The sequence below is a fragment of the Triturus cristatus genome, chromosome 3_1 (assembly GCF_964204655.1).
Source record: "Triturus cristatus chromosome 3_1, aTriCri1.1, whole genome shotgun sequence".
NCBI classification, from domain to species: Eukaryota; Metazoa; Chordata; class Amphibia; order Caudata; family Salamandridae; genus Triturus; species Triturus cristatus.
In genome coordinates, this window is record NC_140583.1 from 482,011,688 (window position 1) to 482,027,220 (window position 15,533).

The 15,533-nt window shown below is 46.4% G+C and overlaps 1 protein-coding gene across 5 annotated transcripts in view; it reads right to left on the reverse strand.

The window, feature by feature from the left end:
* Positions 1 to 15,533, reverse strand: part of CRTC3 (CREB regulated transcription coactivator 3) — a 1,114,890-nt gene that overhangs the window by 814,672 nt on the left and 284,685 nt on the right. For all 5 annotated transcript variants that reach the window (XM_085644305.1, XM_085644304.1, XM_085644303.1 and 2 more), the window contains exon 2: positions 8,385 to 8,495. Coding sequence is in view for 4 of the 5 variants with exons in the window: in XM_085644304.1 (XP_085500430.1) it covers positions 8,385 to 8,495 (111 nt within the window). In the remaining variant the exon portion in view is untranslated. The remainder of the gene's footprint in view (positions 1 to 8,384; positions 8,496 to 15,533) is intronic.

Consider the following 15,533-nt stretch of genomic DNA (forward strand, 5'->3'; position numbering starts at 1 on the left):
GTGCTCCTGATAGATCAGTTCCGTTTTTAGGGCAGGAGCACCACCCAACTACAGTTTCCTAACACTCGCGGGCACGCACCAGCCACGCATATACATTTTCTATACACGGGCGCCAACTACTTATTTATTCCCATGGCGCCCGCTTCAGTCACAACCAACCACATTCATTTTATGTACACGGGCGCCGCACTTTCATTCAGCACGGCACCCACTTTCAGTTTAAAACAACACTAATATGCCTATCTTCCAGCACGCTGGTTGTGTAATAAACTATTACCTTGATAATGGCATCCCGACATTCCCAAGGTACCTTTGGGGAGTCAGAGGAGAGCAGCTTTGGACCTACCGTAGGAAGTGCTTATAGTGCTTCTAGCAGCTGCTGTTTGACGTTAGATCTTTTGCTGTCTACTTTAAAAGCAGTAATGGCGTGGCCGATTCACTGCACTTCTTTTGTGCCATACCCGTACTTTACTCTCAACATGGCAGCCTACAGCAACTTAGCTGGCCTTCCGCCACAGTTCAGCATATCAAGAATCAGACAGAACAAAATGTAATTTTTAAGGTGATTCTCTTTAACTTACATTTAAAAAATGACACACAACAACTTGATCTTCATTTGTTTTGCAATGGCTCTTTGCCTTTCACTCTCGCTTGTCTTTCCGGGAACCAAAATGTTTTAAAGAGATAAGGGAAACTTTAACCTGCGCTGTGCACTGACCTCCTGCAGGAGGGATGTGAATGGCACAAGTAATGGCGTGCGCTGTTACAGATGGGGCCTCTGCCCTTCCCACGAGCCAATATGTTCACGGAACACAAGCAGCCAGGGCTGAAGAAGAGCTGACCGAAGTAAGTTCTTGTGCTGGTGTTGTGTGTTCTTTGTGTGCATGTGTTTCTTTTAGAGTGAATGTTTATGATATGTAGTTTCTATGTGCAGGGTATGGGCCTTTTCTGTACATGGAGAAGGTGTGTGTATTTCTGCTCAAACTGTGGGTGTTCCGTTTTTGTGCGCAACAGGCATTTATGGTGGTTTGCCGACATTTGCCCCTAGTCTATATATATCGACAAGACAAGTCATATTAATCATATCACATGCCACATGACTTTACTGCAAAGAGAAGCCACCAACAGGATGTGGATCAGTGACTACAAATAATAAGTATTTCTGAAGGAAGAGAAGAATAGTGTGAAAAACAAAAAGATTTATATAAGGAAAACAAGAACTGGCAAACCCAATAGGACTCGCCTATCAGATGGACTGGCTTTGCCTATATTTTATAACCATGCTATAAGGCATCGCAGCTGTACTATACATGGCAAAAAAAACAAGCATTTGCAATGCAATATGTCTCGCATTTACGCGAGTTTAAGCTATTGGCATTGTAAATGACAATGGCAATAACTTAAACTTGCGTAAATGCGAGACCTATTGCATTGCAAATGCTTGTTCTTCCTGCTACCCCTTCCACCCAGCCATTCCCGTAAAAAATCCAAGACCATCTCTTTAAAAACACAGCCCACAATAACTTGTCCCGCGTACATGGCAGGTTGCTTGAACACTCGCCGAAGACCCACAGACTTCATCTCTTTCAGTACACCATTGTGCCATTTGACACCCCTCGCAACCCCCTCCCGACCACAACTATTTCCCTTATTGTATTGCACTGTACCTTGGCAAAGGGAGAAACCACCACCCATGTGGCAAACTTTGCTACATAGAATGAATAACTAAATGCAAATTGTGACGTGCTTGACTGCAGTTCATAAGCAGAACTGGGCAGCAACAAACAACTCACTGTTATCTTCTGACTTCTTGACGCACCGCCGCAGCCAACTTTGCCGGTGGAAGGGGCAATCCGTGCGCTCGAGACAGTAATGCTTGGCTGGTTTCCCCTATGCCAGCCTGCAACTGCATGTGTTGTGTCTAGTGTGATGGTAGCTTTGTGAGAGGGTGCCCAGAAATCTCCTAAATGCCCTTGACAGCTGACTGCACCTCTGAGGCTGTAGTAGCGTGGATTCCCCCCACACCCAACACAACTGAGTGTAAACCGAAGCCAGTGTTACCCTCTAATTAGTCTGTGAAAAGATAGACGGCGGTGCCTTGTCGAGCCTTTCCACACTTGTTAGTGCTGTTTATCTTTGATAAGTACGCGGCTTCTTTTCATGCCCCAGACAGCCATCCTGCCTTTCAGGTTCTGCACAGGTCAGATCAAGACCAGCAAGGGTGAAGTATCATTTTGGTGCTCGCATGCCAGCCCCCTTCGTGCGACCATATCCGCAACGGCTACCAGGAAACAATTCAGAACTAGCACGGTCCGCTTTCACTTTCGTTCCTCGTGGAAGCTTTCTTGTCTTTTATGGGGACATCTGTTTGAAACACATGGCCCCATAAAGATAAGAAAACTTTCACGACAAAAGGAAGGCAGACAAGCCCGTCCAAATAGGACTGCTCAGAAAGCCGAGCAAATACGTCATCAACAGCTCTTTTCCAATGGCTGGCCACCGTTTAACATAGCAAAACACACAAGATGACGGACGGAATGTTGCACATTGGCAGAACATTCACCCCCAGTCACAGATCTGGGTTTAATCCATCGTTATTTTGCTCACCACACCACCCCAGTTCAGACATGGCCATATGCAAATCAGTCTTGACCCTGTGCCTCATGGGAACAGTCCAGCCCGAACTGCCAAGCCATGTCTTCCCTGGACCGGAATCAAGCATCCTAGGACCGGTTTCGGGGTTTCACCCCTCTTCAGTCAGGATAGCTTGACTCCAGTGGCGTAGTGAGCAGGGGACCCACGTCTAGGCATACCCTTCCCACTAGGGCGAACAGCAAAACACACAAGATAATGGACGGAATGCTGCACATTGGCAAAACATTCACCCCCGTCACAGATCTGGTTTAGCATAAACAGTGACGCCAGCCAATGCAAAAGAGGAGCGGGGCTTAATGCCCTCTACAGAAAATACCTCATATCATTAAATCTCGCCAGCGAGACTGCGCATGTGCGCAGCCTACGTCAGGCGCGACCTAAAAATGTTAGCAGGAGAAAGATCTCACAATAAATGCAGAAGAATTTGCCACTGAAAGTCAGAAATTGCCTCACAGGCTGAACTGATTGATCAGTGTTTTGGTGGAACGAAGGTATACAAAGGCTCAAAGTGCTACAAGCCACCTTCTAGACAAATCCGACGAACACCACAATTCAAGATCGCTCAAACTGGCCAGTAGGAATTCGCCCATGCTCTGCGCCAAGATTTAACACCCTTTCCTCCCTTAGCCATGGCAACTGAATATGTCAGCGTTTAAGAAAACAAACCTAAACTTGCCTGGAAATTCCGCAATCCTGCACTGTAACACATTTGCAAACCCTTGAATATTATGATCGACCCGTAGGGGGTCCTGCGTGGCATGTGTGCCCCGAGTATCATCAAAGTCAAGCACAAACTCTAGCAACCTGTAATTCCCAAACACACTTTCAGGTTTTTCTGTTTATAGACAGGGCCAATGGAATTATGTGATTTTCCGGTCGCGGCAGTTTCGACATATTTATGGACTTGCTGCATTTGCCACGTGATACATCATTTGCTACATAATCTGCAGATTTTACCCCAAAAAAATACTATTCTACCTCAAACGGATCAAAAGTTACTAAAAACTCAGCAAAGCATGTTGCCACACAGCGGAAGGGCTTTCACAATTTTTCATTGGTCACATTTCTGTTGGTTGTTGCTGTATTTATGTGGCAAACATGTACTGAGATAAAACATTTGCTCAGATGGTTTTCGCGAGTAAAGATGATAAAATAATTAAGTGAATGAATGTGTGTCCTCATGTAACGTAACTGGTGCTATGTAAAGCGCTCAGATACCCGATTGGATTTGGGTCAAGTTTGCACTATATAAAACTCTGCTAAAAAACAACACACACAAAAAAACAAAAAAAGTAGTATCACAAACTGTGCTGTATAATGCTGCATCATTCAGCTTTTCTTGCTACATAATTTAGTCTACTTTGCCACATAACTTGGTCCTCCCATGCTGCATAATTCCAGCGGCCCTATTTATAGGGTCAGCCACTTTTTCCTCCCAGTGCACTTTATATAAGGGTTAAGTGAAGACTTCTAGACTTTTGAAAACTCGCATCAGACACACAGTCTGAATATGAAATAAGTAGCGAGAAGTTCATCATAAACATGTAGAACCTCTACCAAGTGATAGGACTGCAAGCTGACAAGCAGTAACCTTATTATATATGTGTATGTATAATTCCTCATAATACATAGTCAAACACAGTCCAAAATTAATATACAAGATCTCTATCATTTAATCATAAAAAGGCTTGAAAGTTAAGAGTAGCTTGACTGGTCGCCCTCAACAGAAAGACTTTCACTTCATGCGGAGGGGGGGGGGGGGGAAGGGGGGGGGGGAGGAGGGCGTGCAATTTGTGCTGGTATCATGATTCTTATATTTACCACTAAGCCCGAGTCATGGGTGTGAGCAGTAACTTTAATTGGTCGGTGAATAAAGCACTATTTGATGTTTTGTTATCGACGGTTCTTATTCATCGAGTGATGTGGATATCCTGCATCTGTTCCTGTAAAGGGTTTTTTGGGTGTACCGATCAACTGCACTTTATTTCAGTTCACGCAGTGGAGCCATTGTCCTCTGCCCAGATTAAGCTGTTAGTTGGTACTAACGGGAGTATCATCATCTGTTGCACTTAAGGCCGTGAGGTGCTGCTCTAAAATGCTTTATCGTAGTGGTGCTGGTACAATTTTCTGAATGAGGTGCTGGCAAGGGGCATTAGCTTACTAAAATTGTTGGAACACACAGATAATACTACAAGAAATAAAAAAGGAATTGAAAGCACTTATTGTTTTCCGTTCTCTTTCTGACCTGCCCCAAGATTTGGGAGGTGATCCAGCACCTGCGGTAACCCTAGTGAGAGCACCCCTGTTCCGTCGGCTCTGTGAGGTGTGTTTGTATGAAGATAAGGCTCTGCAGATATACACAAACTCTTTGCCAACTATATGATGTTGGTGCCATTTTGCATGTGTCAGAGTGCTGGAACTGTCTAAAAGTTTCTGACAGAGCTGAGATTTACAGATGCATCCGAACCAGCAGGAATGACATGCTCGGTTTACTGGTGTTATTGAAAGCCTCGTGATAACGAAAAGTATCTCATGTCCAAGGGGTATAGTGTGAGATAAATTCGGTCTACTGTAATGGCCTTCAAACTTTTGTTAGTTTCATGTGAACACAAACATTGGCATAGCCAGTAGGTCTCGCCTTTGGGACCTTATAAGTGTTTAGCCATGCAACAGTTGCATAACTAAACACTTATAAGGTCCCAAAAGCGAGACCTATTGGCTATGCCAAGCGGCCCTGCGGCCGCAAAAGTGAAAGTAATCGCGGTAAAAGTGGCGCGCGCGACCGCGCACATGCACTGTAGCTCTAGGCTGGCCTGGTAGCACTTTTTGGAGCCCTCTCAATAAGTCTCGCCAGACCAGCGCAGGCGCTGGTTCAGGCGAGACCTAAAAAGGGATGAGGCAGCCGCCACTTCATCTTGTGGGCATGTGCATGCGTTCAATATTCACACACACAGCTACAAATGGACACAGGAGTTTTTTCATTTACTGATACGAGATGGAGCAGTACATTTTGAAAAGTAGGGTGAAAGTGCTTTTTAAAACTTAAAATGACAGCACTTGTTTTAAAACAAATTTAAAAACGAATGAGCAGGTTGGGGCGGGGGAAGGAACATGGTGGGTGGGGGGAGAAACAGCACATTGGGCAGGAGAGAAGCAACACAGCAGGCAGAGGGAGAAGCCATCCAAGGTAGAGAACACGGGCCAAAGAGGAAAAAACGGGGGTAAAAGAGAGCATGGGCAAGAGAGCAATATGTGTAGGTGGGGGAGAGAAGCACATCAGCAAGGAAAAGTAATGTGGAGGGGGCAAGAAAACCACACCAGGGGGGCAGGTGGAAAACACATACACCCTCCTTAAGTGCTTAAACAAAAAGAAAAAAGTAGCTGCCTAACAGCGAGCAGAGCAAGCACAGAAGCAATTCAATCAAAGATATGGTAAAGAGACTAAGCCCCATGGCAAGGGCAAACACAAGTTGGACAGGTTGTCAAAAGGAAAGTCACTTAAGAGAAAACAAGTAATTAAGAGAAAAGAAAGCCAACCAATGGCAAGCAAAGGTCGGGCTATAGGCCCCTACGTGTTCTTCATAAGGACACAATTTGTCTTTTGCACCCAGACAGCTTGTGCTGTCTGGTAGGTTCGACCTAAAAAGACTAAGTACAGCATAAAAAAAGCCTGAGCGTAGGCGAAATTGATCCAAGAGTCACCCAAATGGACTGAAAAAAAAGAAAGCAGCGAGGATTTGCTTCTGAGCAGGGACAGGATGTGTGACTGCATTATTGGTACCAGGTGCATTAAAGTCTTACTGAATAGCTTTCACAGCTATTTATGTTTATGCCGTAAGGTGGCAATTTATAAACAAATCAAAGTGGCAGAAAGTCAGGACATAAGTATAAAGTAATTGTACATACATACAGACCAAGAAATCAAACACCCAAATATAGATTTATGGATAACCTATTGAAATAGCCGTTTCTCATGAAAAACACTTTTAATACAAAGAGCACTCGCTTTGCTTAATTTTTGAAGGGATTCTATAACACAAAGTTGTTTCTTTAAATGAAGGGAAATATTTATATTTTACAAAACAATAAAATCCCACAGAACATTAGTGTCCTCTATACTAGTTAGCCTACAACTGTGGTTCTTAACCTGTGAGTCTGGAGACACCTGAGGGTCCTCAAAGCCTACTCAGGGGGTCTGCGACTGCTTAGAAAATTAAATAATATGTACAGATTAATAAGTGTATATCAACAAAGAAGCAAAACTGAAGATTGAAAATGTTAAAACATTCTGTAAATGTTAACGAAATTGAAAATGGAGGCAAAAAATGTAGTTCGTATCCTCAAATTGATTCATGGGAGCAGTGCAAGTGTATGAAACAGAATATAGTATGGACGATGAGTAGCCTTAATTTAATTTAGAAAAGATCCAACCTTACCATTAAAATGAAAATGATGATTCTTTAAATATTTGTTTGTAAATTAAATAAAATGTTTCATCATTTGTGTAGTTGTTTGATAAATGCTTCTTTTTGTATTTTCTGTATAGTCCTGCGGTTCAAACAATTAAAAATGCTGATGCTGTGGTCCCTGGTTACCAGTAAAGACTCCTTGGGGGTCCCTAGATTCCAATAATGATTCAGTGGTGGTCCCCGGGTTTGGTAATGATTAAGTGGTGGTGCACACAAGTCAAAAGGTCTACAAAGCATCCACATGGAATAAAGGCAAGCATTGGCAAAGCCTAAAGGTTTGACTCATGAAAATGCAATCCATACATATTGCTACTAGAGGTCTCATTACATCTTCAAGAAAGACTATGGGGCTGATTACGATGCCATAGTAAACGGCTACGAACCTTGGGCGGAGCCGTTCCTACGGCACTGTAATTAGCCGTTCTGAATAATTTCCGACCGACCCATTGGGATGAAGTCTGTCAGAAAGGAATCCGAACTGGATTTCCAAATGGCTTCCGACGGGCTTGGAGGGCCCGAGGGGGCACCTATGCTGCCCCCCTGTTGATCCCTGCACCCCGTGGCAGGCACTTTGAGGTGTCTGACACGAGGTGCAGGGATGAACTGCACCTCTTCTGTTTACAATGAGAGTATGCATTCCAGTTGGAATACAATCTCTCATTGTAAAGTACAGTGTTCGGTTGCATCCGAATTGCTGGGTTGGGACCGCCGACGGAAGGGTCGGTCGGTCCCAGTACTGAATCGTTGTCGGACGGACTCAGGTCATCAAAATCAGGCCCTGTCTGCATAACTTTACTTTGTGCTCATAAAATACATTTATGACTAACAACATATCATGTCAAGTAAAACAAAGCCAAGTATATTTCAGTTCACAAACATCCAAAAAGCACTCACATCCTAAACAAAAGCATAACAAGCCATAAATCAGCGATTACACAGTTGCTGTCCCAGCAAACATACCAAAGAGCACACAGAGGATCTCATGTTGCATCTGCAACTAACAAAAGCAGACCTGATGACTCATCAGTGAACCCAAATGGGAACAGAAATGGGACAATGTTGCCATTAATAAAATGCTGTGGCCTTGATGGGCAGCACATTTGGTAATGGAAAACAAGCAACGACATATAAAAGCTAATGGCTGAAAGGACCTTACCTAAAGTTCTCTCTCTCTCCCCCTCTACGTATTGTACGTTTTCTAAGAACTGATTACATGAGGTCTTTGCCATACCTAAAAAGGAGTGATTGCATGCAAATTACCTGAAATTCCGCAGAACTGCTGCTAATCTGATTAACATTCGGCAAAGATCCACCATAATACTGAGCTCGAGACTGCGCCAGGCGCAACTGTTGCAGTTTCTGAAATTGTACCTAGATGAGAAACAAAAAAAATTCATTAGCATCATGTAAATCAAATCTGGGCCGGAAAAAACACAATAAGTAGGGAAGGTAGTGCTACCAATGCAGCATGAATGGCTAAACCGGATTGGTGCAATTGTGTGCCTGACATGATTGTATTTGTTAAAGAACTTAACCAGTGGCGGCTGGTGCATAGGGGCGAATGGGGCGTTGCCCCACTAGCCTCGGGATGAGGATCGGGGAGGAAGACAAGAAAGACACCACACGCAATGCAGCAGCCTCAAAAGAAGTGCTCACTGCCCCGTGTGTCGATCACAATAAACAATACAAATTAAATTCACTCTGACTCAGTTTTCTTCAAGGGACGGACGACGACGAGGTCACAGCAGGTCAGAGACCTCCTGCGCATGTGCTGGCCGGGGCGAGGAATATTGCTCGCCCTGGAAGCACATGCGGAAACAGTGATGTCATCATGAAGGGAGTGACAAAAGAAAGCGGAAAATGCCTGGTTTCAAATGGGGCGCCTATGCTGCGCCCCAGGCGTCTTCAGCATTGCGCCACTGAAATCAATGGCAAGGGGCAGTGCAGTGGGTGGCCACAACCGGACCACTCCCCTTGCCTTCTCGCTAATCCCAGGCCTCCTGATTGGTCAATGGGAGGCGGGAGCTTGTGCATTGCTCAGGACAAACACCGGCACCGGCCACATTCACAGCACCGCACTGCAGAACACTCTCCCTGCAGCCTCTCACACGCCACAGGCCCGGATGTGTTTCTTGAGCAGAGATCGATGTCACTTGGTAAGTGGATCGTGCAAAATAAACAGTGCAGTGGGTGGCGCTCATGAACATTCACGAACGATGCAGGTTGTGTTGAAAAATGATGAATCGATTCGGCAGCTAGGAAAGCACAAGCAGAGTGACTGACGCCAGGTAGGCACAACATTAAATAATCCATGTTTCTGTAAAATATTATCTCAATAAAACCTTTATGTGCTATTATTATTATGTTTTTATAAGTAGGAGGGTGATAAAAATTGGTATTACGAACAGTTGAAACTTTCTTGGAATTATGGCTTTAAATGTAATCGCCGGTACCTGTTTGGGAGCTGTAACTTACCAGCACATTATGCAACAAACAGGTCATAAATGAATTGCCAGCTCAGTCTCTTTCTACCGAATCACAGATTGCAGCATACCATAGACCATGGAAACCCACACTTGACAAATAACCTCAACAACAGACTTGCCCTGCTAAAGGCACTACAAAAAGAACCAGCACTTCCAAGAGTCTTTTTGGAGGTGTGCGGTCAGTAGGTTTAGTACGTCCTGTATTTTTGTGTTTTTTTTTGTTTTTTTACTAGTTGTGAAGTTTTCTTTGGGATGTTACAAATACATCCTGGTCACAGGACCATGGTGTCAAAAATAATCATCTGGCCAAAGCGACTTCCTTTGGCACAACTCCCTGTAGGACCACCCATTAGCTTGTCTGAGACCAGAAGGTACTTTCCTTTTAAAGACTAACACTTTTTATTTAGGTTTGTTCCAAATAACACACATTATTGCCTACATCCAGAATGTATATTCCATTACATGTAATGTCTAACAGAATGCAATTGTAGGCAAGGGTTTTGGTGTTGGCCACCCACTCTGACAAATCCAAACGGTTTTCATACAATGATTCTTGTTAGGCCCTACTGACAGGGTTCGTTTACTGTTTGAAGACTGTATTTTTCTATACAGTTTTTATAACTGAACACAAGATGGTTGCAAGTTTATGTGCATTTGAATAGGCTGATATACCAGTTATGGTGTCATACCAGCGTTAAAAGTTGTACTCCTTATTTTTTAATTGGGAAAAGTTATTCAAGATTCCATAGGTTTGATCTGTTTATTATAATGCCTTATGACAAAGACAGGAGTCCACACATACTCATTGTGAAAAACGTGTGTTAAAGACAAAAGGCTTTTAAGGATATTTTGTTGGCACACTGTGCCAAAGCCTGTAAGCAGGTATTTTGTTAAAGTGAAACTCAGATTACCGCAGTAGAGAATGATTTTGGTATTGGTAACCCACGAGAAAAAAAACAAAAAGATCAAAGTTATGAACTATGCCTTATTGGGCTTTTATATATTATTATTATTATTATATATATTTTGACAATGGAATTTTGCTATGGAATATCTGATAGCAGCCTTGTGGGAAAGCTTATGCCCAACACAGTAGGTTTGAGTTGGTTATGGAGACACGCCACTGATAAAGATTATACGCCTGATTGCTTTTTTTATGGAAATGCACGAGAAAAGCAGTAGGGATGACATAATATTTGCAAACAACATATGCTAAAGTCAATAGGAATTTAATGGAGGAGTGAGTGTCAACATTATGTATTAAAGCCTTTAGATGGGTAATTCACAGAATAGTGTAGTAGGCGAGGGTTTTGGTACCCCTCCTTTACAGCCCCTGGGTATTGAAGGTTTGCACTATAAGAATCCTTGTTAAGCCATATTAGGCGAAATAATATTGTGCTTTACCAACTGTAATTTTGTTACATTACAAAAGTTTACAACTTTAGGCCTGATGATTGCCTTGTGCATAAGCTTACACTCAGTAAAATAGGCCTGAATTGGTTACAGTCACAAGCCAATAATAACCCCTATGGGCCTGAATGATGAGCTAAGAAACGTTATGACTGATTTAAGTATAGACTGTTTTTTTATGATAAAGGCCGTATTGCCTGGCTTATTTATTGTGGAAAAACAATCGTTAAAGCAAAAAAAAATTTTAACATTGTCATCACACTAAGTTTTGTTTTTTTTTAAATCGGTTTTATTAATTTTTCAAAACATTTACAGAAATTCGGCTTACTTCCATATGAGTTCCTTTGTCATAACACTCATTGCTAATAACAGTACATACCAAATATGAAAGGGCATAGCTGTGTAATAGTTTGTAGAATGTTGACTTCATCAAGTTGTTCGGGAACCCCTTATACAGTGCGGCTCTCGAGCATTGCTAGGTACAGCCCTCTATACCTATACATAAGTACATCAAAATATCTCTTTAGGTCCCTCAGCCGAATCCATATCTGCTTCCAACAGATAATAGTGAAACAAAACACGTGAAACCTCAACCACCTCAACGTAGACCAGCTCCGTTATGCATATCCCTGCCTCCACTACCCGTCTGTTCCCCTCCTCTCATGGCGGTGTGCAGTGACTTAGTTGTTACTCTCAGTCATGTGTCTAGATGCGTGTTATCGCGGCGTCCAGTCTAGGTGTAAGTCATGCGTGGAACATTACGAGGTCACTCCGGCGGAACCCCGGTTGCCTGTCCTGAAGGCGTCCCCCCGCCTGCCGGCTCGCCCCCCCCCTCCACCACCCGTCCGCCTCCTCAACATGTCTGAGAGCCTGGAGTAACTCCTCCCACTGTGCAACTATGGGCGTCTTCTTCAACCCTAATGTCTCCTCCCGTCTGATGGCAGTCCCCTCAGCTCCGGCCCACGCGACAAGCGAGTGCCTCCATGCCTATCGGATGAGGTGGGTCTTGCGCCTTCCACCTCCTAGTTAGGAGGCGCTTCGTGACCGCAAGTCCCAAATCCAGGAACCGAGACGTCACCTTGGTGGTCGGTGTCCTCCGGAAGTGATGCAGCAGGTGAACCATCCAGTCAAAAGGTATGTCACGGCTTGTTGTAGTGCGTAGGGACTCGTTAATCGCATGCCAGTAGGAGTGTAATTTGCGACAACCCCACAGCATGTGTATTAGGTCAGCCCCCGGCTCAGCACATCTAGGGCACCTTGGGTCAGTGTGATGGAAGTAGCTATTGAGGGCCGCGGGGGTAAGATACGCCCTGTGTATGACGAACAATTGTATCTGTCGGAGGCGCATATTTCTGGGTATACGCACCAGGCCTTTCAATATTCGTTCCCATTCTTTATCTGCCAGCTGTCTCCCCAGGTCTAGCTCTCACTTGTGTCTGAGCGGCTCTAGGGTGATCGCCGTATGTGTCCGTAATGACGCTGCAAACCATCGAATCAGGCGCCGGCCTCTCCCCATGACGTGTAAATACTGTATAGTGAGGTGCTGGCTGGGCTCTGCGGTCATGTCTCCCCACCTGGCAACCAAAGTCCTAAATAAGGAGTGATAAGTCAAGAATTGTCTCGGTGGTAGTCCCCCCTCCTCCACCAGCAAGTCATACGGGAGGAGCACTCCATCCCGGTACAGGTCCCCCAGAGTCTGAATATCTGCCTCCCGCCAATATCTAAGCGCGAGGGAGGTGAGCGATCCTGTCCCTCTGGGGGAGCCCTCCAACGGTAATGCCGGCGCATATGGGACCACATGTCGGGTGAGGAATAAGCTCCTGCGGAAGCATCGACATACCACAGCAAGAAGGAGCGGAGTTGGCATTGCAGTCCTAGAGGCTGGGTGGAAAAGCACTAGTAACTGCTCAAGAGAGCGCGGCGGCAGCACGGACGCAGTATCTTCCCGACCCTTCTCCGCCAACCAGCGAGCTATCCACTGCAGTTGGGCCGCTAAGTAATAATGCTCAAAACAGGGTACGGCCAGGCCTCCTTGGTCCGTAGGGAGATAGAGTTTCTTGAGCGACATCCTGTGCCGACTGTTCCCCCAGATGAAGTCCCTGAGGAGTCGCGACAGTTTAGCGAAGAAGGCCGCTGGGACATATAGGGGTAGGTTAGCAAAATAGTATAGCAGCCGCGGGAGGATCACCATTTTGGACAGCGCCACTCTACCTGTGACCGTTAGCGGCAATGTGTTCCAGAAGCGTATCTGGGATTTAATGGCCGTGAAGGCCCTACCCAGATTGCCATCCAGTAGGTCCGCCGGTTGACAGTAGATCCGGAGTCCCAAATACCGGAAGGTGTCTCCCCTCCACTGTACTCTAGTACCCTGTGAATCTCCCTTTGAGTACACACAAGGTCTCCCTCCGGCGTGCGTACCGCTGCAATCGGGGCACGAGTGGCCTCTTGTTTTAAGAGCCAGGCAAGTAGCCGTCCTGCTCGGTCTGCCGAGGCATGCGTGCGAGCCATGTGCGCCGCATAGTTCAGGCACCTCAGGCGCTCTAGGAGCGTGGTGTGATTCGTGCGGAGGTCTGCTAGTTGATTTGCTTGTCTACCGCTGCCCTCCCCCTCCCATTCGTACTGCAGCAGCTGGGACTCGAGACGAGCAAGCGACCGCGCCAGCTGTCCTCGCATGTTCCACGTGGCTCCCAAGCAGTGACCTCGGAGCACTACTTTAAGCGCGTCCCATTCCACCCTCGCGTCGCTCGCTGTGCCCTCATTGAGCTCGAAATAGGAAAGGAGAGCATTCTCTACTGAGGAGCGGAATTCCGGATCCTCCAGCGCGGGAGGTTGGAGCCGCCATGTGGGTATGGGAGGACGATCCGCATCCCAGCTAAACTGGAGCCACAGTGGATTGTGATCGGAGTGCGTTCGCCCCAAGTATTCTGCTTTCACCACCAGCGGCAGCAGCGCCGGAGATCCCACTATCCTGTCCAGTCGCACGTGTAGGTCATGCGTCTTGGAGTAATACGAATAAATGCGGTCTGTGGGGTATAGGGTCCGCCAGATATCGAGCACCCCCCACTGCGAAAGCCATTCAGTCAGTGCACGCGCCGCAGAGGCAGCTAACGTCACGCGAAGTGGAGGAAAGGACCTGTCTAGGTGCACGTCGAGCACAGAGTTAAAGTCCCATCCTATCAGCCAGGGGAGCCCAGCGTAAGGGGTCAGTGCCAGCGATATTTGTGTGAGGAAGGGTATTTGGTCGACGTTCGGAGCATAAATCGAGGCCAGCAGTATGGGTTGGCCATTAAGTGTGCCCCGTACAAGAGTGTACCTACCTGCAGGGTCCACAGACACATCTATACTGACGAACGGGACTCCCGCCCTGACCCACACGAGGGTACCCCTGGCGTGTGCCGAGTACACTGTGCCGTACACCTGCCCTCTCCAGCGCCTGCGTAGCTTCTCTAATTCGGGCTGAGTAATGTGTGTCTCTTGTAGTAGAGCGATTCCGACAGAGTGTTGCTGGAGGTAGGCGAAGATGGAGTATCTCCGCGTGGGAGTATGCATGCCCCGTATGTTCCACGTAAGGATGCGAACGCGTGTCATGGCTAAACTGTATAGACATTAGGGGAACAGAGTTCGGGACTTGTGTCAGCCAGCCTGTGCTGCAGTGATTTAAGGGAGCTTTGGTCTGAGGTAACAATGACAACATAATAACAATAAAGACTTAACGGCTGAGGCGAACCTCACAAGTGTATCCGTCCAAACTTACATTACCTTACGCAGGTGAAAGCTAGGTCAGGGTGTGACCTGGGGGAGTATGCGTGTAGATGACAGCTCGCTGTCCCTATCCCCGTGTACCCCATAAGTGTGGTGCGCCGCTAAGAAGTGTCGCCAACCTTGGCTTATGCAGCTAGTGAGGCACAGGCAAAGATCACGGGATCTGCACCCATCAACTACTCCCCTATGAGGAGTCCCGACAGGGGACAGGCAGCTATGAACTCAACAGCTCCCTCACCCGGTTCGGCAGGTCTACCTGGTCAGTCCCATCGCCCATTCTCCCTCCCCTCCCCTCCCGGCTACATCAGCAAACTGTGGAATACTTGCACGAGCGATACATCCTAGACCGCCTCTCAGTCCAGGATACCGTCTGCAGTCTGTGGGGTGACCACTGGCCCACGAAAATCTTCGGATCGTGTTGTCGACGGCGACGTTGATCTGCTCACCATCACCTCGGGTCGCTCATCAGTGTCTGATGGGTCTACCTGACTTGGGCTTGGAAGCGTCGTGATCGCTCGCAATATATTTTGGCGTTCCAATCTCATTTTCTCTGGCGTTGGGGCTGCTGTCCACGTCGGCATCTCGCGCATGGTCCTGCGCCGCTTTCGTCGCCCATCCCTCTTAGTTGGTCGGGCTCCATCTCCTGGGTTGGCCTCGGTCCCGTCCACAGTCCAGTCTCCTCTAGCCACATCCAGACCTCTGCTGGGGAGTCAAAGTAGTGGGTTTTTCCTTTTTCCACCACTCGCAGCTT